The 25,938-nt window shown below is 40.5% G+C and overlaps 1 protein-coding gene across 1 annotated transcript; it reads right to left on the reverse strand.

The window, feature by feature from the left end:
* Window positions 1-2,500: 2,500 nt before the first annotated feature.
* Window positions 2,501-23,187, reverse strand: trpc4b (transient receptor potential cation channel, subfamily C, member 4b). The gene is made up of 11 exons (XM_066677467.1): window positions 22,936-23,187; window positions 21,619-22,009; window positions 15,664-16,182; window positions 9,320-9,656; window positions 7,472-7,611; window positions 6,548-6,861; window positions 6,260-6,455; window positions 5,932-6,123; window positions 5,398-5,439; window positions 5,164-5,253; window positions 2,501-4,435 (listed from the first exon to the last, which is right to left on the reverse strand). The coding sequence occupies exons 2-11, from the start codon at window positions 21,994-21,996 to the stop codon at window positions 3,914-3,916; spliced, it is 2,730 nt and encodes a 909-aa protein (XP_066533564.1). The 5' UTR covers window positions 21,997-22,009; window positions 22,936-23,187; the 3' UTR covers window positions 2,501-3,913.
* Window positions 23,188-25,938: the final 2,751 nt, after the last annotated feature.

Raw genomic sequence — 25,938 nt, forward strand, 5'->3', positions numbered from 1 at the left:
ATTAACTCTGCACCTACTTTTAACTCACACAGAATCCCTGATTACCTTCTCCTTCCTCAGGCTCATACATCACTAATATACTACATTCACATTACTATAACCCCTTCATCTGTCATCAGTTCACTTTTACTTCTCTTCTGTTCTCTGTTGTGTCTCTGGTGTCGACCCGAGGAGGATGGGTCTTGGTTCCTTCCAAAGTTTCTTCCTCGTGCGCTGAGGGAGTTTTTCCTTGCCACTGTTGCCCCTGGCTTGCTCATAGGAGGCTTGGACCCGGATCTCTGTAAAGCTGCTTTGTGACGACTTTTTGTTGTGAAAAGCGCTATATAAATAAAATTTGATTGATTGATTGATAAATACACTGGTTATATACTCATTTTCTACACTCATTATCCACTCTCTAAGCTCCACTGATCATACAGGTTCTACAATTACAGACTGTAGTCCATTGTAGTCCACTGTAGCACTACAGTGACACTGACATGAGGATGTTGTGTTAGTGTATGTTGCACTAGTATGAGTGGATGAGACACAGCACTGCTTTTTGAGTTTGAAAACTCTGTGTCCAATCACTGTCCCCTCTGTTAGACACACCTACTACACTGGTTCATCTTGTAGATGCCAAGTGAGAAAAGTTCAGAGATTCATCTAACGCTGCACAGTGTGTGGTGGTCTTCCCTTCATCACTGGTCACTGGACGATGCCCACAGGACGCTGTTGGCTGTATGTTTTTGGTTGGTGGACTATTCTCAGTCCAAGAGTGACACTGAGGTGTTTAAAAACTCCAACACTGCTGTGTCTGATCCGCACAGAAACTTTGCCAGTGTTAAATCAACAGTATTAGTGTTAAAATATAACTGAGAGTGTTAGAGTGTTACATTCCAACACTCACAGTGTTAAATCAACACGAACTGAGCATGAACCACCACTTAAGTAACCCCTGCTCTGTGGTGATCCGATGGGCTTCTGACCATTGAAGAACAGGGTCAATCTTCGTCAGGGTTATCTTCTGTTGTTTTAGATTTTACCCACATTGACCTCTAGCCAGGTGGCACGGTGGCGCAGCAGGTAGTGTTGCAGTCACACAGCTCCAGGGACCTGGAGGTTGTGGGTTTGAGTCCCGCTCCGGGTGACTGTCTGTGAGGAGTGTGGTGTGTTCTCCCCGTGTCCGCGTGGGTTTCCTCCAGGTGACCGCGACCCTGAACTAGCCAGTGTTCTTTGCTAGCAGTGTGCATCTGTGTCTATAAGGTGTGTATGATGAAGAGTGAGGTCGTGAGATAAGTTGCTGGATCGAGCAATTGGTGAATATCTGCTTCTAAGTTGCATACATGTCTCAACCTAAAGGTACGGAATGTACAGTTCTGGAATTCTCTCTCTCTGTCTCTCTCTCTCTCTCTCTCTCTCTCTCTCTCTCTCTCTCTGTCACCCCTCACACTCTGATTTTATGGCTTTGGACAGGAATGCACAGGCAACAAGCAACGCTGCAATGTTATGGCCATGTTGGGGAGAGACAGAGTAGAGACGCTGGTAATAAATATCTGCAATAAATCAAGTACATACTCCTTTAAAAATAAAGGTCCCTACACAATTCTTGACTTAGGTGACAATTCAAAAAAGCTTTAAACCATCTACAGAGCAATGATCAGAAAGCTTCACACAAAAGTTTCACACAAAATTAAACATGGCTTTTTTGTTGCATTCTGCTATTATAAATATTAATATGTGTATATTATTAGCAAATGCATTTTTACTGCTTGAGCATATATCTGGTTGGTGTCTTACAATTACATCAACTTTCCATTTTCACAGCTTCCACAAGGTGGTAGTAAGTCCACAGGGTACAAATAAGCTGCAGTATGGTATAAGAAATAAGGTATGGGCTCTACATTTACATCTACATAGTGAACCAAACAGGTAGGTGTGTCTAACAGAGTGGACAGTGAGTAGATACAATTAAAAAGAATTAAGAAAGAAACAAAAATAAACCACTTGTACCAGCACAACACACACTAACACACCCCCACCACGTCAGTGTAACTGCAGCCTTGAGAATGATCTACCAGCAAATCATCAAACCATACCTGCTCTGTTGTGATCCATAGAAGTCCATAGAAAAGCAGTCATTAATAGAATGGGACTGCACAGCAGCTGCACATGAGTAAAAAATCACACTCCCATTGCGTGCGTCCCAAGTGTGGACTAGTTGGGTGTAAGGGCCACCAATATGTAGCCATGGAGCAGGGAGTGGTGTTTTTGGTGGTCTAAAATGAACAGCAGTACCTGAACTTGTCAGTGTTTATCTGGCCACAACCATATCCCCAGAACAATGATCCTATCTATTTAAAAGCCTTCCTGGAAAAATAAACCATTTGCTGCTGCAAAGAAATACAAACTCCTTATGGTTGTTCTTGATTTCTGAAGAAATATGGATAAGCAGATGTTTGGTATGTTTGGAGATGAACATATATACACATCTCACATCATTCACATAGTATCACTGGAAAATATTTATTTTTTTCATTGACAATTTTCTGTAATATACAGTATAATAAAGCTGGGTATATCTGTTAATGGTAACTGATAAAGCACAACTGGTTAAGTGGCATTTTAAAGTAAATGCTTATGGATAACATGATTACTGGAGAGGTGTACGACCATAACACTTTCATAAGTAAGGCTGAGAAACTGCATAGTTCAACAAAGTAAATACACATCGCGTTTGTTCTGTCTTTATATTAAAGGTTAATGTTTAATGCTAAAAAAAACAGAGCATAGTGCAAACAACCAAGACGTTGTAGAATAGGCAGCCATGTATAAGATTATTATAATAAATATTATTATTTTAAGCTACCAGCTACTTTAAACTACGCTAATGTTTAATAGCTTTACCATATAACCTGGATGTCAAGGGGTTAATGATTTTATTATTTTATTTTATTGATTTTTCAGCCATTTAAAAACCTTAAAATACATGTATATGGTGCCATATTTATCAAAGTACATTTACATTGTTTGGCATTTTTAAAAGTCTGAAAACTTGATTGTCAATATTGTTACTAATATGTAATATATTAATAATATTATCACATACTTTTAAAGGAATGGAAGTTTCTGACCCTCCCTTGGGGCACAGAGGTTTCACATGTATTGTTGGTGCCACACAGCTTCTGGGTCTTTGGTCCTGTGTTTAATCATCACTGGTGAGTAGTCTGGTGTGTTCTCTCTGTGTTTGTGTGGGTTTCCTCCGATTTCTGTGGTCTCCTCCCACAGTCCAAAAACCATTTTGGTAGGGTGTGATGCCCTGTGATGGACTGGTGCCATATCAAGCCTCAACTACCAGAGGGATCTTCCTGCCTCTCTGCCTAAAGTCTGATGTGTACTGGTACGGATTGTCTGATGCTAATTTATCCAGTTGGATGCTGCACATTTGTGGTTGTTGAGGTGACTGCCTAATGTTAAACAAATTGAACAGTTTAACACTTTGAGTGTATGGAAAAGTGCTGTATAAGTCAGTAAATATGCAAGTAAGTCAAAACTTATTTACCTACAATTGTTTTTCCCTAACTGTAATTATACAGGTGCCTAGAAAGATGGAAATCCAATGGGAAGCAAGTTGGAGTATGATTACCCAGTAAAGCCCCATAAAAAGTTGCATATTATAAAACAAGCAACATTTCCCCTTCTGTGCAGAAAGATGTGTGCATAAAAGAACACTCTTATGCCAGAAATGTTGTGAACAAAGTTTGTCTGTGAAGAACCACACACTCTGGCTTTTCCCTGAGAGTTTAGAAGCACATTTATCCTCAGATGTGCACTGGGTCATATGTACAGCTCAGCCATTGCAGTGTAGGAAGGTGAGGTTAGGTCTGCTTTTGACCTTATAAGGTGAACTTGTACTTCATGAGACTCTTCCATTTTACTTGTCGTGTGGTAAGTGAGAGCAGCCTGCTTTTGGAGATGTGACTGGCTCTCGTTCTGGATCCTCCACTTCTTCCTCTCCTTCTTCAGACAGGCACATTAACTCCTCCTCTGCTATATGTTTATCCTCAGACTGGTCAACATCCAAATCTCTGGCCTCCTCTAAGACCGAGTAGATGTTGCTTGCACTGGAATGACCCTTTGTTCTTTGCTGGGAGTTTTGAAAGAGGCCAGAGTCAGATTGATCTTTGGGATAGTCTTTTCTGGACAGCTCTTCACTGGTGGCCATCACAGAACCGTTGAGAATTCTGCTTGGAGACTCAAGAACATGTTCAGGTCTGACCTCCAGCATACTGAGCTTACTCTTCTGTGGCACAGCCGTGGTGTACTCGAGAAAATCGTCTGGTTGATTCACGTCCGAGTTTGTGGTAATAGTCTTAGTTCCAGGCACACACCCTCGGTTCCCCTTCATCATCCCCAGAACCTCATAGCGGAAACTGGAGATGTCCTGCTTCAGCTCCTGGAGAGGGTGAACAAACACAGCAGTTGGACTAGATATGTCTTCGATGCATATTGTCAAACCTTTATTAGCCCAAAAAGGGTTCCAAAAATGAGTATGTATACAGCAAAAAGGAGCACACCAGATATTCATAACACTTGGTTTTTAGTTCATTTAATATCACACTGAGCTCCCATCCACTAGTGGTTTTGTTTCACTGAATCCAATTAAATGTTCTGTTATGTACACTAAGAATTATTACTAAAAACAGGGCTGTAAACTGTTGTTAGAGAGAATGATTCATGGGAAAAATCTAGCCACATATAATGTTTTGGAACTTAGTTCTAGCTTTAGGTTTATGACTTGGGTTATGATTAAGTTTTGCATTATATATATATGGTTAGGTTTAGGATTAGGCACCGGATTAAGACTTGTTTTTCACATGGGCATTCACAAAGGGCGAACTGTATTTAGTACAAATTTTATAAATCCTAGGAATGGTCTTTTCTTAAAATATGTATGAATTCACACTGAGACCAGGCTATTTGGCAAATTATTATAACTCACTAAAATTGGGGCACAGTAGACCATATAAAAATATATAATCAATTCACACCCTGTATTTTATGGGAAAACAGCAGATATTTTTCACTCTATAAGAAAAAGAGAAAAAATTTTCTTCACTTTCACTTCACATAAAGTCCTCCCCCATAAATAAGACACTATTAAAAATAAAATACATTCATTACCTTGAAGTTCTCCTCTGTAAGCCCCTCCTTTGTCTTGGCGTCTCGGATCATAGCTGCTACGTATCTCTTAACCAGGTTCCTCAACACCTCCTGAAAATTGAAAAGATACTGATAAGACAGTTACAGAGGTGCCACAGCAAGGGACTCACACATGATTTATCTGCTTCTGGTTTAGTCACTCAATATAAACTGGGAAATTATTCAGTTTCAACTTTCAGCTTCAGTCCAACAAACCTGATACTGGTGACTGAGCCTCACTTTCTCAGCAGCTCTTCTCTATGAGAACAGAGATATTAAAGAAAGCAATTATTAGAGCACTGGAGTTATTACATCTTGTAGCTGTTCAAAAATGAAAAAAAAAAAATCTTTAAAATGGCAACAACCTACATTATTTATATTGTAAATGAATGGTAAACATACTTCATTTCAAGACACATTGAATATGTACTGCTCATGTTTCATGATATATTCATTAATTCAAATGTCATCAAATTTTTCACACAAACTTTTTTTTTTAAATTCTAATAGATGGGATTTCACAACTGACAGACACAAATCACTACTAATTTTCTGTTAGCAGCACCAGCATCTTCATTATGAAGAGCTGTCAGACTCCAGCGATGAGCCATTAATATCTTCTAGATTTTTTTTTGGGTCATTTGTCTTTTGTGAAAACTGCAACGAGCAAAACCAGTAGTGCATATGCGTACAGCCATGTACTGTGTCCTCAGTTACTATGAAACATGAATAGGTTTGAAGCAAACTCACCCCTAACACTCCAAATGTCCCTCTCCTCTTGGCTTTTAGTTTGAAAATGTGTACTCTAATCCAGGTGATGAGGTACCATATGGATTTGGGGCTGGGGATAATGTTGAAAGGTGTTGGCAGTGTACCTCCTTCTTCAAAATAACTCATCCACAGTTTAGTCCTGGCAAATTTCCACTCAATGTCAGCATGATCCTAAACCATGCCGATCGGCAGTGATGGATAAATTAAATAAAATACAGCACAATCAATACAAAATCACTCCTATTGAAAGGCAGAAAGCAGCACCATGAATGTAATTCTAGACTCTACAAGTTTGAGCAGATCTTACAGCGATGTGCTGATAGGAGTTGTTCATCATTGCGATGAGCATGTTGAGGAGAACCACCAGAGAGATGACGTTGTAGGTGCCAAACATGGTGGCCCCTACAAACTCTGTGAACTCGTGATCTGCTTGAACATTGGTCACATGCAGATTGATCAGTCCGAATATGGACCAAAACAAAGACTGCAGGGTCTCGAACAACCTATGAGAAAACAGAGGAAAACCAATAAGAGTGAATAATTACAATCGTATGTGCATTGTTCAATATTGACATTGGGTGGTTTCTAAACTAACGTTGAGAATGCATTATTCTGACGTTCGCAGCGGATGCCCTTGCAGTTGTTGCCCTCATGTGTGTCATAGTAGAAGTAGAGCTGGTTAAGACCATTGGCGAAGGCCAGCAGCACCAGGCAGTAGATGAAGAGGAACTTGAGGATGTCCAACAGCATTCTGCCCAGAGAAATCTGCAGAGGTCCCAGGTGAGAGTTGGCAGTGAAGAGGGAAATGAGGCGCAGAGAGCTGAAGATGTTGGCAATGGCAAACACAGCCTCTGCAACCAGAGTGGGGTGCCACATCTCCCAGCTCTCCCTGGGTTTACAGCCACTGTACTGGTGTTGGACAGATAAGAGTATGTATTAGGTACAAATAAGTTTTAATATGATTTGTGTAACATATAATTGTAATTAAGTTTTGTCATTCTATGGCAAATGTTATGTTTTGTTGACATTTGTCTGTTGACATTTGTCATTTTGTTTAAAAAGTAAAAAAAGCAACTTAAACTGAACACTATTCACCATCACTAACAACAAAATCACCATCTTTAATTCACTGAAACCAAAACTCCCACTTACTTTTAAATGCCATATTATCCCAAAGGACAGAACAAATCGATGTTGAATAAAAAGAACAATTGTCATATTTAATACTATGCAACATATACCATAAGATGACAAAAGGGCAGAAGAAAGTTTGAATTTGGAATTACAATTATACATCAAAAAAATTGTACACTTAATATATCTATATTTTTATTATGTTCGTGAGTGTTATCTGAAGACATTTTATTATAGTTAACTAATTTATGAACATTAATCTAACCATAAATATAAGCAATATGGCAAAAATATATGTCATAAAGTGCAACAACACATCATTTGTTGCCTACAGACATTTAAGCCTTTAAAAATGTAAACATTTCAATTATCCTTTTGACCTTACCTTTACATATGCAACCATTTTGAGTGAAATGGTTGCCAGGTAGAGAGAGTTCATAACAAAGTCCATAAGGTTCCACCAGTCATGGATGTAATCCTGAAATCCACCGTCCCACATCTGCTTGATCTCCGTCCAGATGAAGCCTGGTAGAGCAGCCAGCCAATGTGTGTGGAAACATATGTGGGTTACTGGCACTGTGATCCAACTTGAAACAAATCAGACTCTAACAGGCATATCAGAACACATGGTTTCTATAAGTCAGCATGTTTCTTTTCGAAATGTTTTGAAACATATGGCTTCACAGTAACTTCAAACTAAAAGATGAGTGCAAGAATTCTGTCACAATACTCTTTGATTTCTACATCGCAACTGCCAGTGTAAATTTATCATGCCTGTCCAGTCATAAACTGTGTCTGGAGAACTATATATACCAGACCCCTTTAGAAGGCCTAAAGTATGTTCATTTCAATTAGGAACCTGCAATAACAGTTGTCCTATCACAAAAAGATGAACTATTTGCAGTTAGAATAGCCTGACGTTTTCATGGGTTTGATTATGCAAGGTATTTGAAACTTTCTTTAGCAAATCTGATCCAATTTGGCTTATCTTGGTTAATCTATTCATGTAATTGCTACATATTGGTAAATTCTGTTGAATTCTAGTTACTGGGTCGCAAATGCAAATGCAATCACAATCATGTTGATGGAATCAATTTGAGAGGGCTTGTGCTTATATATTTGATTGGTATTAGCGCATACATGCAAAGTATACACCCCCTACACCATTACACCATAAACAGTTTGATCTGACCCACTGTTGCCCATCCATCACAAGCTTCGGTAACAGCTTATAATACAGCCTGCATTTTAGAGTGAACAGCACAGTGCATGTTTTAGAATGTACTTTGCCAATACAGTCCGTGTAACCTTCCACATTCTAGAGTGTAATTTCATGGTACTCATAGTGTAAAGGAGTTTCTGGTCGGCCAGTGGTCATGATGAAGCTTCGGGACCAGTACAGATAAGCATGAGGGTGCTGTAGACATAACCTGGCCAGTGGATCAACACATTGATTTTTAGTGGCATCAGAGTCATCAGGATCTAGGGCATATGGCCAAAGCAGTAGTCTCTGGCTGAAATCGAGTAGGTGCAGGTCGGTGGAGGATCCATACACCCACACAGGATAGCAGTATTTCATTGTTGCTCAGACAAAGATTTTGAATGCTTCCAACAGGGTGGTAGGTGACCTTTGGCTTACCTTTACCTTTGGCTTGCTCAGAGGGGGCAGGCAAAACCCTGCCCTGCTTTTGTACTTATGGATCTGATGTGGCCAACCCCAAGAGAGTCGATGGTTGAAGTTAACATTTGGGGAATTTGCAAGGCTCAGCACAGCAGGAGTGCAAAGCCTTGCCTTGGGTGAACCACCTTTGTAATCATGGTTTCACCAGTGCCAGGTCATTATACCAGGACGTTACGTTGAATCTACTGGAATATTACGTTGTCATATACTAGGCTGTATTATGAAGTGCTACCCAAAGTTATATGTATTGTGTTTAGAAAAGGTTTTCTGACCACAACTCTGGGTTATCGAGTTATTTGAACCTTCCTGATGGTGTCTTGCCACTCTCCACTGACCTCTCTGACTTAGAGGTATTATATTCAAAACATTTTAAGCCATTCCTGTTCTTCCATTTATCTTGAAACTTCATCATATGACCATATATAAAATGACAGTGGCAGATATGTATGTGAACAAAGTACAGAATGCACCTTTCTATATATTAAGAGGCTTTATGTTCATGCCTTATTTTGATCTACATGGTCCACAGACCGAGTAGAATGATCATCATACCTAGCACCCATGGCAGGATCATCCACTCCACAGCGGTGGGCATGGGGCCCTGGCGGTTGGAGTCAGTGGAGACGATATGTTGCGAGGCCAGCAGCAGGAGAAAAAGGAAGGTCAGGTAGGAGGCCGTGTGGCAGATGAACTTAACAAAAGGCTTCCGAATGAATAGGCCATAGCGGCTCTTGGGGGCCACCAGGTAGCAGATGGACAGCAGGGGGAAGAGCAGGCCAACGAAGACACAGGTGATGAACTTGCCGCCCCAGTGCCTCTTCCTCCAGCCCGGGAACTCGTCGTACCAGCGGGACGCTAGCAGCTGCTGACAGTTTGGCTGAGCTACAAACTGACAGACAGATGGAGAGGAGGGCGGTGAGTAATGACCACAGCAGGTGGACAAACAGGTGTCCTAGAATACAAGCTGTGGGATTATCTATATGCCAGTTATTTGAGCATCATTAGTCACCACAGTTGATGGAGGTGATTTTCAAATAAATACAGTAAAACAGATCTAAATATGTGCTCATGTAACATTTATTCACTAAAACTGCATGAGCTCTTACAAGTCCTAGTTTTAGTTGATATCTATTACGTGTTGCAATTCCATTTTAATTATTTTTCATGCTTAATCCTGGAAAATAATGTCAGAATGCAGATTGTAATCTCTCTGTCGATAATACATTTGTCAGTACCACAGGGGGGTATTTGGTTGAGTTTTGTGTCTTGCTCTTGAATTTCACACCAGTTTTAGTGCAGCTAAATTCCACCCATTAGCTAAGCTTCCCCACCATCCCACAATACCATCCAGCTGGGAGTGTGAAGCCTAAGTTGAAGAATGAGATATAAACCTTGTCTCTTCATTACCGCACCTTTACTAACTGCTGCTAATGCCTGCTAATGCCCACACTACACAACTTAAAATTCCTGCTTAACGTATCAGACACTCACAACCTTGCAAGACTGTCTTGCAATCAGCTGCATTATGGGTTTCTCTTAATATCAGAAATAGAGCAGATGTATGGCTGATGATGAAGTCATGGCTGAAAAGAAAGGGCTGATTCAAAGGCCTAAAAGTGATATTGGCCATATTAATAATAAAAAAATACACATATGACAAATCCAGAGAATATATCCTCACCATTTGCTAGCTGGAAAACTCTCTGGTGTTTGTATGCAGCCTTGGCTCAGTAAATGGGGAAACCAACTAAGGGTTTCAGTCCAAAATGGTCCAGGTTTTCTCTCTCTCTTACTCAAGAAACATTTGTATGCAAGTGGATGTGTTATGCTCCTTGCCTATCCTAAATCAACACAATCTAGGAAGACTGACGATAACCTACTGATGCAACAAGCTGTACATAAACACCACCATTGCTAAACTGTGACAAATGAGCAAGGCAGTAAGCTCTGTTTTGACTGAAGTGCAAATAAGCTCAGTTGTCCATGGAGGTCAGGAATTCTTGAATGTTTGAGAGCAGTGAAAGGTGTGGTGTGTGGTAGGTTGATGTAAGTGCTTCATAAAGCTACTGATGAAGTGGTAATGGTTTGGAGGCAGGAGGTCTGACTGACTGTCTACTTCAATTCTCCTCTGATTCATTTCGCCCTTCAACCCCGCTGAGCCACTGAGATTACCGCTGACATTCTGCTGAAGCTCACTCCCCCGCTCCCTTCCTTCATCAAATGGCAATTTGAGGAAGTGGGCACTTAACATTCGCTAAACATGCACTATGAAAACAGCAAATGAAATGATTTTGTAGAAATATGCTCCACGGAACTTGATATTTTGGAAATCTGAAACGGGTTTGGCCTCTCTGTTTTATCCAAGATATTGTTTGTCAGTAATCTCATTTCTCAATTTTCAACCTGTTTGCCATTTTTAATATACACAACATTTAATGTAAAATTACAAAAGTTTATTTTTATAATTACAATTATGTTACACAAAATACGGTTTAAAATATATTTGTGCAAATAATAGATGTAGTGAAAATCCTAATAGACCAGGTTTTCCATTGACTTTTTCAAACAAAAATACTTGCATGCGTTCCTTGTATGTTCTTTGTGTTTCACATTTTTCTTCCGAGAGTTTGGCTCCCGTCATTATCTGGGCGTCTGTACTTCCCAGAGGAAGGCAATAGGAGCGTAACTGAATTACACCCAAATGAATCCTCGTTAAACCCAAACCAGTTGCTGCACAGGGGATAAGGTCATAGCTAACATGGATTTAAGTGTTCTCCATCAGACATAATTATTGCTGTATGATTCTGATCCAGAAATTTTAATTCACTCACTCACATCCTGTACTCCCACTGCCAATGCTAATCATCGTAGCAAGCACATATTGTCTTTTACTTGCTCTTATACAATGACATAATTGTGGCAAGAATAATAACAATTAATGAATTAAAAAATGGAGTGATGGAGCTCCACAAGTTGCTGACTTTAATTTGGCTGTGTTTAATTCCTTAATGTTCGATGTGCTGAATGTTAAGAAATACATGCAGAAATGTTGATACCAGCAGATCTTGTCTATTAAAACCCATCTTTTCAGAAGGATCGAGTGGTTTCTGGATGCCAATAACAGCAAGACCTCAGTGAGCATGGGTTTCACATCCCTCTTAACTCATGGCCTTTTTCACTTATTCCAGGTTCACAGTGGTTCAATAGGGCAAGCAGAGAAGCCCAGGCATCCCTGTCCCTAGCCTTATGTTCTAGCTCTTCATGAGAGATACCCAGTTATTCCCAGGTCAGCTGGGAGATATAAACACCACAGTGGGTCCTGGGTTTACCACAGGGCCTTAATTTGCGTGTGCCATGCTAGATATACTATCAACAGACGGCTACTAAGTGGCATTCTTATGGTTTAGGATGAGCGTGACCCCAGCTATCCATTGGAGAAAATTAGCTTCAGCCTTGAGTATCCAAGAGTTATCATATTCCAAATTCTTCCCATAATCTCCTGGGTTTTCAGAGTGAAATGAAGCAGGCGTCAGACAACTTCAGTCTGGAATGGGATCTTAATCTCTGCTCAGTTAAAGAGCTCCTCATACTCAGACTGTATAGCAATTACATGGAACTTTTAAAACACTGTGACAGTTATAATGTAAATGAGGATGGATGCAGGCAGAGGCTGCATGAAGATGAGCCTTGTTGAAAGGATCAAGTTTAGCATAAGAGATGTGATTTTCTTTGTTATCTCAAAGAGACTGGCTGCCATTACCAGGGATTTAAAAATACTCATAATGCAACCTCAAAGTTACCTGTGAAGTTCTTACTTATTGAAACCTAATTTACAGCCATCACAATAGTCCAGAACAGGTCTGCCAAACTCCAGACTACTCTTTTGTGGTCATCTGTGTATGATGTATGCTAGGCTTTGGACAAAGCATGTAAAGGAGGACAGTTACCTGAAATGTGGAATGTTTTTTTTTTAGCATATAGTAGCTCAGTCTGATGACCTGTATGAGTCTTTACATTTATGTGAGAATTCAATGGCATTCAACCACATGAGCAGGAATTAGCTTAGGTTGTGATGTTGGATAAAAGTTATGGACCACATACATCATTTCAAAATCATTCCAAAGATATTGGATACCGCTCCATCACTCCAAAGAAAGCTTTATTAAAGCTGATGGACTTTATATTGCTCTAGCCTACATTTAGCATTGAACATAGATAATTATGTGGGACTCTTTAGTAAATGGGCTGGTAAGAGTGGCTTAGTGGATCAGTGCTGCTGCTGGAAAAGGGGCTATAAAGTATGTAGAGCAACAGATGGACCACCATCTGTAATTCTGCATAAACTGGAACGTAATAAGGGAATTTTAAGGTTAAGACTGATTGCAGGTTACTAAAGTTAAAATCACTCTATATTGTGGTATATACGGTGGTGCAGCAGGTAGTGTTGCAGTCACACAGCTCCAGGGGTCTGGAGGTTGTGGGTTTGATTCGCACTCTGGGTGACTGTCTGTGAGTTGGTGTGTTCTCCCTGTGTCCGCGTGTTCCTCCGGGTGCTCCGGTTTCCTTCCACAGTCCAAAAACACACGTTGGTAGGTGGATTGGCGACTCAAAAGTGTCCATAGGTGTGAGTGTGTGAGTGAATGTGTGAATGTGTATGTTGGCCTGTGAAGGACTGGCGCCCCCTCCAGGGTGTATTCCTGCCTTGCGCACAAAGATTCCAGGTAGGCTCTGGACCCACCACAACCCTGAACTGGATAAGCGGTTACAGATAATGAATGAATGAATGATATATTGTAAGTATTTTAGAGATTATGTCGTCATGTTATGGGAGTGATAATATGAATTCTAAATCTTCCTCTGGAACATCATGTTCAGTATTGAGTGGCGATTGGAGGACAGTTTTGATCTAGAGAAGCTAAGTTGAAAAGGGCACAATTTAGCAGACTGAATAAGCAAAGTGTATCATTGATACTGTACACTGATACTGATTAAACCCAAAAGATGGGACTCTTCTAATCTAATAGAGGCACTTGTTTTGAAAAAGGCACCTAAAGTAGCAGCAGGGTTATATGACTAATCTACTGTCACACAATCTCCTTCACTGGAAGCAAAGCTATTATCTGAATCTAATTAGCACTTAGAAAGAGAGAAGTGTTATAACAAGCACCCAGCAACACACTTACTATTCAATGAATGTGATGCTGTAGATGTTAGCATTTACAAGAACATTCTCAGTTATGGCATTGTGCTGCTAACAGTTACAATACCAATAATAGTTTAAACGAGCAGTAAATAAGCTTTATGATCATATACACATAAACTGTACAACAAGCTGGAAGACTGTAATCTAAGGTAGACAGAACTACACTCTATGCCTAATGGACACAGCTCTACTCTTCTGGAGCACCTTGCAGTAGTTGTGGAAATACGTTCTGTAAAGATTTAATTGCATTCAGCCTGCAATAATGGGGAGCTGTAGTGATGATGTATGATGCAGGATAATTTTGTTTTGGATCACAAATGCCACACCAACTCATCTCCATAAGTTTCAAATGGTGCTCCATCCCTCAAGAAAATGGGGTTTCATTGCACCACAGTCAAATGCAGGGAAGATTTATACCCTTCTAGCTGACAATCTGAAATGGGCATGGTCACATTTAGCTCACGTGTTATTGCATCCTATTTAATTTCATGCTTTTCTATGGAAATGATATAAGTGCATGGTTAATATCTGTGTCCACAATAAATGCAGCACTGAATTAACTTTGTGAATTCAGCAACTGTAAAGGTCACCCATTTTGGACAAAGATGCTCAGTTGTGCACAGTTAGTATAGTCTCCATAGACATGCATGAAATGAAATAGGATGAAATAGGACCAGACTGTCTGAGTGTAGGGTCACCATACTCATAAAATACTGTGGTGGACTTTGGGATCCTAACCGTTATATGAGCAATCTTTAATATATTAACTGTACTAATTCATGACCACTAAATGACCAGTGTGTCATCAGGAATTAAGGCACATGCTAAGTTGAAGCACTGGAATCTCTGACCTTCTGTGCGGTAATAAGAGCCATTCCGGAGCGTAACTCCTTTGGTGTTTTGATCCCACCAATTGTCCAATCCCAGTACTGATTCCACACCCTGGGTTGCCAGGTATGACACACAATAGCAGACACAAGCACAGTGTGCTGCAGCCATGGATGTGAGCAAATGTACAAAGAAAATGTTAGATTCTACCAGACCTAAAAATCCTTGCTTCCTTCTAAAAAGCTCCATGAACAGAGACAGAAAAACAAAAGGAAATGCTGGTGATATGTTTGAAAGATGGAGGCACCTTAGAGCCCAGTAAGACACCAAAATGGATGCTAATTTGGCTTTTTTTCTTGAAAAGTTAAGCAAGTACTTTCCATCATAAATGTGTTCAATTTGAGTAACAAATACACATTTTGTACCTACACTGTCAGAAAAACTGTCTCTGAGATGGTGCCCTCAAGGGTACATATTTTGTACCTTTAGGGAAACATAATTTTACTACATTATATTATAATTGTAGATTTTAAAACTGTATATTTCATCTCCAGGACGTATATTATTTTCTTTTGTTTTAAACAGTTCTATAATGAAAGATTACCAATATTCAACGCTTCCTCTAGAATAGAGTATGTAATGTACCTTTAGGGAACAAAACTGGACTAAATCACCCCTGTTGTACCATAAAAGTTACATTTACACAGTTTGTTCCTCTAGTTACAATAATGTACCTCTAGCGTATCTTTTTTCTGAGAGTGTAAATATTTAGGCCTCCCTTATTATTAATGAATTCAGGTACATTTTATGACATCCATTATAGCAACAGATCCATTTAGACTATCATCAATGAGAATTTTTCTACCTCTTTCTGCCGGTATTTGATAGCCAGTTTGAGTCGGGCCAGATCATTGTTGGACTCCTCCTGCAGGAGGTTGACGTCATCTCGGAAGTTGAGGATGAGCTCAAGCTCTTTGGAGGACCGTGTCTGGTCCAGCAGATCTTTGGCAAATCGTTTGCATTGGTGGGAGAGTTCCTCGTACTCAGTCTTAAACTCATTCTCTACTTTACTGAGCTCCTGCAGCTCCCAACTCAGCTGGAAGGCAGTCAGGAAGGGGTCCTCACTGGACAGGGCGATGAGTGAAGGGCTAGCAAGGGCCTTGTAGATGTTGAGACGAGAGCGAGAATGGCGGAGACTGTCAACATCGGAGCTGGACACACACTCCATACAGTTACAGCGCACTTCATGAGGCTGAGGGACGGACACACCTTTCTGCACCAGCATCTTAATGATCTCATAGTTGTTAGTGTGTGCAGCGAGGATGATGGGGGTGATGTCGGGGGTGAAGTCTGAAAACTGCTTGTCTAGCAGTATAGGAGGCACCTGGTGGATAAACAGATGAGAAGTTAAACACCTAAGTGTCACTGCTGGAATGAGAATAGTCCACCAACCAAAAATATTTGGCCAACAGTGTCCTGTGTCCACTGATGAAGGACTTGTGGATGACTAATGCTAATTGTAGAGCAACAGATGAGCTACTGCTCTGGCTACAGTGTCTAATAGTGCTTTTCTACTACATGGTACCTACCTTTCCTACCCTTCGCTCTAGTCTGCTTTTTTGCTTTTTCATTAGGTAAACTTCATACCTGGTACCTGGAACCAATTACTTTTGTTAAGTAGACGAGGAGGGACTTGTCATTCAATGATCTAGACTTGTTAATCATAATAAAATGCATACATCCAGCACAACCTTTGTAAGAAAACTCTGTAAAATCTCCAAGCTACAGTAGTGATCACAATATGTTTTATTTGACTCACAAAAGCAGCTCGCAAAATTATGTTATGGTCTTTGAAGAGGATAAAATGCTCATTGAAGTGGTGTCAGACCAAAAATTCAGTGAGATCTGGACAGTGAAACAAGAAAGCCACACTGATCTGTCTCAAATGATGCGCATATTGCTGTGTTCAGCCCCAAAAGACTAAAACAGCACACAAATACACAATGATTAAAAAATCAGCAATAAAGTCACTGCTATTGTCACTGGTTCCTGTTAAATAACAGGACAGTGCTTTGCAATGTCATCTGCTACATTCTGAGGGGGAGCTGTTGTAGTGTAAAACCAACCAGGTACCAAGGACCAAAAATGAGTAGAGCTGAGGCTGGAGGCTAACAAGTATGCAGAACAACAGTTGGACTACATTCTGTAATTGTAGCACTACAGACGGTAGAACTATGAGTGTAGAAACAACAGGGTCATATTAATGTTTTAGCTGTTCTGTGTAAACCACAAACATATCATATACTTTCAGAAGATCCCCACAATTACTTTTGGTATGAACTTGAGTGTTGTTTGTGGTCCGTAACTGATCATAACGTCATTACCTCACCTCGCTAATATACATGTGGCTGAATGCCATCAAATCATCATAAATATGTTCTAAAATGTATCCTAAAGCCTTCTCATGACAGTAGATGATATTACTGCAGCATAGGAGGACAAAGTCCCTATAAAAATCCTTAGTTTCTGAACAAGACTTGGCCATAAAATGTGTACACACATAAAGTGTGATTTAATGTAAATGTCAAATGACATGTTTAGTGTTCTAAGGGTTAATTTATATTACATTTTACAGCCTTATACCAACACTTTCCAGAATCCGTCATCAAAAAACATTCACCGACCTGACTACATAGTGTCCAGTAGGTCAAATACGACAAGATAAATAATGTATGCTGTGTACATTTATAAAGCCAGTAAAAACACAATTTGCTCAAGAGGAGCCTAAAGGTTCATCGTGTACGGTAAATATTTCCTTATGTATCCAAACATTTTAAGCTGAATGGTCAAAACAGCCCTGCGAAGTGAATAAACCAGTGGTGAACTCTGGTCTGGACAGATGAGGCCCAGATGGATGTTATGTATACACTCTAATAAAGCAAAAGCAGGTTGCAGGATGTTAATAATGTGAGTAAGTTAATGAAGGGTGATGAATCTGCCTTTACAGGGTAAACACATCCCTCAGACTCAGCTGGTGATACAGGTGAAATGTTGCATCACTTATCCCTGCATAATAACTCTGATCATTCCCTTATACTGATCTCTTATAACCATGAAAGTCTCTTATAGGTGGAATACACTACGGTTATCATTTCCCAGATTAACTCTAAGTACTGAGTGTGCTTTGACTCAGCCTGGAATTTTAGGGGCACTGTACATATGCTTAATGAGTGGTAGATTAGCACCATGTCCACGGTTGCCTTGGCGTCAGTGATGGAGGGCTGCCTCATAACCAGCAGTGACCACGATCAGAATGAAGTGGATATGGAAAGAAAATGAATGAGTGAATAAATTAAATATATACATTGTAACAGAATAGCTGTATCACCATAGCCACAGACTGTTGCTTTAACTACATAGAGTTTGTGTTTGTGGACAAAAGCATGACTTAAAGAATTGCTGGTTTACTGCATTGCTATGTACAAAGTACTGGAAAATATCAGAGTGCATTGACAGACACATCTCAGACCACAGCAGCCACACTAGCTCTACATCAGATTTAACATCAATGACAGGACAAGGATTTATGTGTTTCATATACAACCACGGAACATTGGAACATTATCCTATTCCTGCTGCCACTGAGCTGCAGAGAAGTGTAGTGACAGATTCCTCACCTCAAAAGCCCAGAACGTACTCACAAACTGATAAGATTCTCCTTCTTTACTGCATTTTCTCAAACCCACTGGAGAAATGAAAACATATTTGAAAGTAACAGCAACAGGGATGAGCAGAGTTCTATGAATATAACCGTGGAGGGAGAGAAGGAGGGAGGAACAAGCGAAGGAGGGAAAAATTAAAGATGAAAAAACACAATGATGGACTAGAAAAGAAATAGAAAGCAAGTAATGATATTTAGGTGTTAAGAAGCAGAAAGAAAATGGCAAGATATTGGCAGAGCAAGGAAGAGAAGAGAAGAGAAGAGAAGAGAAGAGGAAATCAGAGGAAGATGCAGAGAGAGGGTTAGAGAGAAAGATATAGAAAGCGAATTAAAAAGGAAAGAGGAAGAAACAGATACAGAGAGAGTAAAATGGGGAGAGTGTGTGTTGGACAAGACCCCAAGAGAGCAGCCATTTGAGTGTGTGCATTTGTGAGTGAGGTGGTGATTAGAGAATGGAGTGATTAGCACATCCCTTTGCAATGTCTGTTCTTTTGAGCGGTGCACTTTCAGGGAAAACGGCATCATGCGTTCACACACACACACACACACACACACACACACACTCACACACACACACACACACACACACACACACACACACACACACATACACACGCCGTAATGATGTCACCGTAATGGCCAGTTCAAATCACATGCCCATGATTAACAGCATGTCAGTATGAGAGCACAATAGACTGAACACTATGAAGATGAGAGAAAGGTTTGACACTCAAAGGAGACAGAGGATTGTGTGTTTACATATCACACACTTATATCACACACATTTACACACATTTCACAATGCATAATTCATTTATTTCAAACTGAAAATATATAGAAATTAAGCTGTGAAAATATGCTCGTTTTGAACTTGTGTTTGTGATGTCACCAAGTTTTTTGAAATACCGAAAGAAAAACACCAAAGAAATTTTGAAATACCGTTCAGCCAAAAAGAACACAGCTTATCTGCAAAGTATCACTGTGTAAACAAAAAACTGTATGTTTGTTTTTGACTTTGATGTTTGTTTCTTCTTCATCCAGCTACTCAACTGCTTGCAGATCTGTGAATGTGTGAGGGTGCGATGCCCTGCAATTTACCGGAGCCCTGTCCAGGGTGTGTTCCTGCATTTGCACCCAATGACTCCAGGTAGGCTCCGGGCCCACCGTGACCCTGAACTGGATAAGGGTTATAGATAATGAATGAATGAATGAAAGAATGATTCCAGGTATGATCTGGGCACATCACAACACTGATCAGGGGAAGCATTAACAGGAGATGAAATCATGGATGAATATTTAATTCTGAGGTATAAACAGAGACTGGAAATACATGGGAGCTGTAAAGTATCACGTTGCTATCTTTAAGTTCAGTGAGCTTTTCAAGGTGAATAAACTGAGATGGCTTGTTATATTCACTTACACACCTTTTAGTCGATGAGATATGACACTTGAGTTCAAACAGACTGCCAGAAATCACACCACCACTACAAAGTGATAAAGCCCATTAGATGTTTGACTGACAAGTGGAGGATAATCATAATGTTCATCAGTACCGAGCACAGGGCCAAGGAATCAAAGCCAGTAACCTGCTCCCATGTTTCCACCTTGCCTGGTTGTGATCTATAGACATGTTAATCTGGTGATTTGCATATCAAACAGGCAGCATGAATAGAGAGGGGATATAGAGAGAGAGAGACACACACACAGAGAGAGAGAGAGAGAGAGAGAGAGAGAGAGAGAGAGAGAGAGAGAGAGAGAGAGAGAGAGAGAGAGAGAGAGAGACCTGGGCTGACCGTGTGGTGGATGCTTACATCTGTTCTTTTTGTAAATTGCCAGTGGTTTGTTCATTTCTCCGAATTGTCCCCTCAGCTCCATTCCAACAGATCCCAAATGAACACAACTCACTAACTGAATGGCAAAGACATTTAAGAGGGCAGGGGGCTGTTAGTGATGTCCCAATATGGGGACTGTGTTGTCACCATTATATATATGTGTGTGTGTGTGTGTGTGTGTGTGTGTGTGTGTGTGTGTGTGTGTGCCTGTGTGTAAATTTCATATATAAGAAAACTTATACTGAATATATGAAAGAATGTATACTAAACTTATAACTGGGTGCTCCGGTTTCCTAACACAGTCCAAAAACACATGCTGATTTGGTGGACTGGCTGCTCAGAAGTGTCCATAGGTGTGAGGGTGTGAGTGAATGTGTGAGTGTGTGTCACCCTGCGAAAGACTGGCGCCCGAGTAGGCTCTGGACCCACCGCGACCTCGAACTGTGGCTACAGACCCCATGTGAGGGATGCAACATGCACATCACTAAAACTAATTTACTGGGGCTGTTCCCCACTTAAATCATGATATTACAAAGTAAGTGTAATCCTGAATTGCTGAGCAAAACTTTAGAAAATGCCACACAGATTTACTACAGGAAGTTCCCACAATGTCCCAAAGCTTTTCCAAAAGCTTCAGCAGCTAATACTCTCAGTCAGAGTCGGTTTATTTCGGTGGACATTCGTACATTTTTAAAAGATGGTATCTTAAAAATATAAGAGTTGAAGTTTTTAAACTTCCTGTGTGATCCAAGAGCGTGAAAGCCATCTGAAAGTCGCTGAGTGTGGAAAGGGAACCCAATTTAGATAATTTAATAATCAGCCACTGTACGTCTACAGTATGAATCCAATAGTTTATAAACACCGTAATCCAACAATTTGATCTGAAACTGAGGGTATGTAATGTCTTGCTGTCAGTAAGATTCTCTGGAAATCCTATTCTCATTTACCTCTAGGTAACATAGTTCCAGCCCAGTGACCTGCTTGTTCATAGGGTTTTGATATAACTACTCCACAATTACCTGAAAGCTCTATACAACACTAATAAGCAGCAATATATCCACTGTCCTGAGGGCAGCAGTGACCACTGATGAAGGTGTAGAAGACCACTAACATAAACTGTGCATTGACAGATGAGAGGTAGGTGTGTCTAACAGAGTGGCCAGTAAGTGGACACAGTGTTTAAAAACTCCAGGAGCTCTGCTGTGTCTGATCCACTCAAAGGTGGTGTATGTGTAGTGTTTGTAAGTCTTTGGCAGAGATGTCTGACCTGTTTTTCTCCACGGGGTTTCTTGTGATTGAGCAGCAGCTCCACGGCGCCCACCACCTCTTTCCGGATCGCGTGCAGCAGCGCGTCGCCCACGTGCACGTTGTAGCTGAGCAGCAGCTCGATGAGCTCGAGGTTCTCGTTCTCGATGGCGATGAGGAGCGCCGTGCGCCCGAGCGGGTCAACGCAGTTGATGTTGATCTTGAAGTAGATCTCGGCGTCGTCCAGCGCGCGTTTCACGCTGCCGTAGTCCCCGCGCTCCACGGCGCTCAGGTACGCCTTCTCCTGCGTCGAGAGCTCGGCCTCCGCGCGCACCACACGCAGCGGGATGCGGTCCCGGTAGCACGAGGGGTCCCGGCGCCGGTAATACAGCTGCGACATGACCAAGGCACAGCTGGAGAGAGTGAGGAGGAAGAGGGGACGGTGAACAGGACAACAAGAGCCAGAGAGCTCACGTGAGGGGAGGGAAAGCACCTCCACCCACTCTGATCACCCCCATAATGCAATTAGTGTCGCGGCACATCCTGTGTGGCCAAAGGGTTCTGGAAACTTTCTCCTCAAGGGCCCTGATTGAGGCGTGTCCCCCTTCTCCTTCCTTCTCCTCAGAGAAGGCGTTGCACAAACTATTGGACAATTTCTGTGAGAATTTGATTGCATCCAACCACGAGAACATTATTGAGGTCAGGTACTGGAGCGGGTATATATATATATATATATATATATATATATATATATATATATATATACCCATACCCATAACCTTTATCTCTGTACTTCAATGGTCAGGACCCCCAGAGGACTACCAGATCGCAGTTGTGATATTTCCAGTTTAAGAAATCCAGCCACACTGCTGTGTCTGATCCACCAGCACAACACACATGAATACACCACCTCTGGGTCCTGACCACTGAAGAACAGAGTGAAAGTGCACCTTTATGGCTATCTGTTTATATGCCTTGATATGGACCTTCTCAAAAACTTTCCAGCAGGCTGTGAAAGCACTGGACAGTGTTGTCCTGTGTTCTGACCATAAAATGGCTCTCTGGCCATCGCTGAAAACATCTGGGCACGCACACCAACACAGTGCCAACGTTACTCACGCTTTTACGCACAGAGGGTGGATGTTTGTCGTGGAAAACCATATTGAAACAAAGTGAAACTGACGCTTCAACTTCACAGGTAGTGTAAACAAAGTGCATCATCACGTGCGGTGGCGTGCAGAGCGCGTGAACATGTCAATGCAACAGTGCATGATCCACCATAAAGCATATATAAGGTGTTCCACACGCACCAGGCGAACCCTAATGCCACTGAACTCACCTCCCGCTGCTAGATTCGGACTCTCGCGATTATCACCCTCTTCTTTACCCGCCAAAGGTCTCCGTACGCAACTCTGCGCTCTGTAGCTGCGCCATGATCACTCTGGAAAGGGATTTGGTTTCTTGCTCATGCCGCGAGCTCCCCAGACGTTTAACTCCGATAATCCATAGCGTTAAAAACGAGCCACAATCGAGACAACCCACTCAAATAATTTAGAAGTAAAGATCCAGACCGACCTTAGTGCACGTCCTGACCGTTACTGGACTCAGCTCAGTTTAAGATTGGAGTCTGCTCTCTGTCTCACTACCAAACAGAACAGCTGCGCAGAAGTGGGAGCTCTTAACAACTGCACTACTGTAAAGCACATGGCACGGTCTGGTGGCAATATCGGAAACTTCCTCAGAACACATGGAGCTAGCACTATAGCACTGCTCCAGGGTGCATTAGGAAACTGCTGCTGTGGTTGTGGTTGTGTGTAGTGTGTTATGATGACTGTTAGTGATGAAAAATGTGAGCGTTATATTATTGTTGTTATTGCACATGTTGATGATGATGATGATGATCATAAGGAGGAGGAAGAAAATAATAAAGATGATGAGTAGGATGAGGAGGATTGATTTTTTTGTGGTAACTGGTGTGAATTAGTGTTGAGGTAAAGTGGTATTATTAATAATGATGATGATGATGATGAGTGTTGTTGTCACTTGTGGGAATAGCAATAGTAATGTTGTAGCTATTGATGATGATGATGAGGACGATGATGCTGTAGACTCTGGTGGGAGTAGTAAGTGAGGTTGATGGGATTAATGGCGATGATGCTGTAGACTCAGTTGGGAGTAGTAAGTGATGTAGTGGTGGTATTTGTGGTTGTTGTTGTTTGCCTTATGTCAGCATGCATTACACATTTATGTTCATTTAAATTTAAACAGCATTTAGCGGCAGTTTGCAATACATAGGTAACACCACCTAAGTCCGCTTAGAAGCAGACTAACCAATCAAACAAACAAACATTATAAACAATCAGATTTGTCCAGTTAAATCAAAATATGAATTGAATATAATTTGTAGTTATATGTGATTTGTTAAATCTTGATCAAATATTCCCCTTAATATTTTAACTCCTTATTCCCCTTTAAACTGCATGAACCAACACTCATTTTACTCTAACAAAAGCTCAATTATTAGTTTCATAAAAGTGAAAAATTATTTTAAAACTAATTATTATAGTTATTATTTACTAATATGTAAGTTTAAAAGATTAAGCATGTATTTTTGTATAAACAGCACAGGTTCTACCTTAAACCAGTGGTCATTTGCATATAGAAAATGCTGAATGAATTGGAAAATGCTGGTGTGGGGACGTGCTTTGAATATCTTCTGTTGCCTAGACTACTATTCCTGTGAGGAATGCTCCAGAATCCGTTGAGAAATAATGAACAATATGTCCGTGATCAGACAGGTGGAAGGGCGTCCGGAGAAGATGGCAGCTGCTGGTGTAGACTCTGTAAAATTAGCTGTAAAATTAGTCAGCAACAACACTTTCTTCAGCTCTTCTTCTGATCAGAGATGAAAGCAAACCGTTAGCGCTGTGTTCCAAGGAGCAGCCGAGAAATATTTAATGATGCATTTTTGCATATTCATGGTTTTTTAGAGTCATTTTCTTAGTGCAGTGAATGCAGTTGATTGCTCTTTGTATGCCAAGTGTACTTGGCTCTAAACATTATTCACTGCTTTGATGTTATTTTTGAGAAATCCTAAACCCCAGAGTATTGTTGTGTGTCAGTTCAGGAGACATAAAAAGATTTCATTCATGGCGAGCCTTGACAAACACTCCTCCACAATTCTGTAAGTACAGGGCTTTAATTCTGATATGGATTATGGAAGCAATCACTGGCTTCTGTTGGGTGCTGATTCCAATGGCATGTGCTCCAGCTCTGTCTGGAAAACAACAAGTATAAATATCACTCCCAGAACAGCCAGTGAAGTCAGGCTCAGTCTAAGCAGTGTTCATGTCTTCAACTTCAAACAGAGAGTGGAAAAGCTTGGACTTTAAAGGGACATGTGTCTGCTACTCGGTTAAATTTACAATATGTCACAGATCATGATTTTTTATACAGGTCAGTTCATTGTGTCTTCAGAAAGCAGATTTCCAGAGCTTTGGACAACTAGCCCCAAGTGAGTGTTGTCAAGGAGACAATGACAGAAAAAACTCCCTTAGAACCTGAGGTAGAAACCTTCAGACAAATACCTCCTCTGGAGTACACCTGAGCAAAACAACAAACATTTAACTATGTGTAGAATCTAAGGAGTATAATAATGTGCAGTGTATAAGCAAAAACAGTGCACAACAAAAGCAGTATATTTACACAAAACATAGTGTATAAACAAAGCGTACGATTTATAAACCAATAGCAGTGAATAAACATAGAGCAGTGTATTTAAACAAGTGGTGGTGTATAAACAATGGGCTGTGTATAAACAAATAGTAGTGTTCAAAAACAACAGTATATAAACAAAGAGCAAGCAAAGAATATACTATAAAGAGAGTAGGATATAATCAAAGAATGGTGTAGGAACAAAGCAGTATATATAAAAAAGCAGTGTATAACCAAAGAGCTGTATATAAAACAAAAAGTTGATGTACAAAGAAAGAGTGTTATATAAAAAATAATCTGTGGTTAAACAAAGTACAGTGTATGAACAAAGAGTTTTGTATAAACAAGAGCACTGCATGAACAAAGAGCAGTGTATGATCAAAGAATATATATAAGAAGCAGTATATTCAAAAGAACAATATAAAAAATGAGGGGCAGTGTATGAACAAAGAGTGATGTATAAACAAAGAGCAGTGAATGAACAACATAGTTCAAAGTAGTGTATAAAGAAAGAATTATAAATAAATAAAGTAGCGTCTCTCAGTAACAACTTCTTGGCTTCTTCACATTCTTTCAGACACATGTTGAAACCTATGAAGTCATGACGTGCTGTTTATTTGATGTTGAC

The sequence above is a fragment of the Hoplias malabaricus genome, chromosome 1, assembly GCF_029633855.1.
Source record: "Hoplias malabaricus isolate fHopMal1 chromosome 1, fHopMal1.hap1, whole genome shotgun sequence".
NCBI lineage: Eukaryota > Metazoa > Chordata > Actinopteri > Characiformes > Erythrinidae > Hoplias > Hoplias malabaricus.

Excerpts from the sequence above, each read along its gene's own strand:
- trpc4b (XM_066677467.1), bottom strand. The coding sequence starts at position 21,996 with ATGTCGCAGCTGTATTACCGGCGCCGGGACCCCTCGTGCTACCGGGAC. Across the intron at positions 16,183-21,618 it reads AACCCCGTGGAGAAAAACAG|GTGCCTCCTATACTGCTAGA; the intron begins GTCAGACATCTC and ends TTTATCCACCAG. Across the intron at positions 9,657-15,663 it reads TCAAATACCGGCAGAAAGAG|TTTGTAGCTCAGCCAAACTG; the intron begins GTAGAAAAATTC and ends TCTGTCTGTCAG.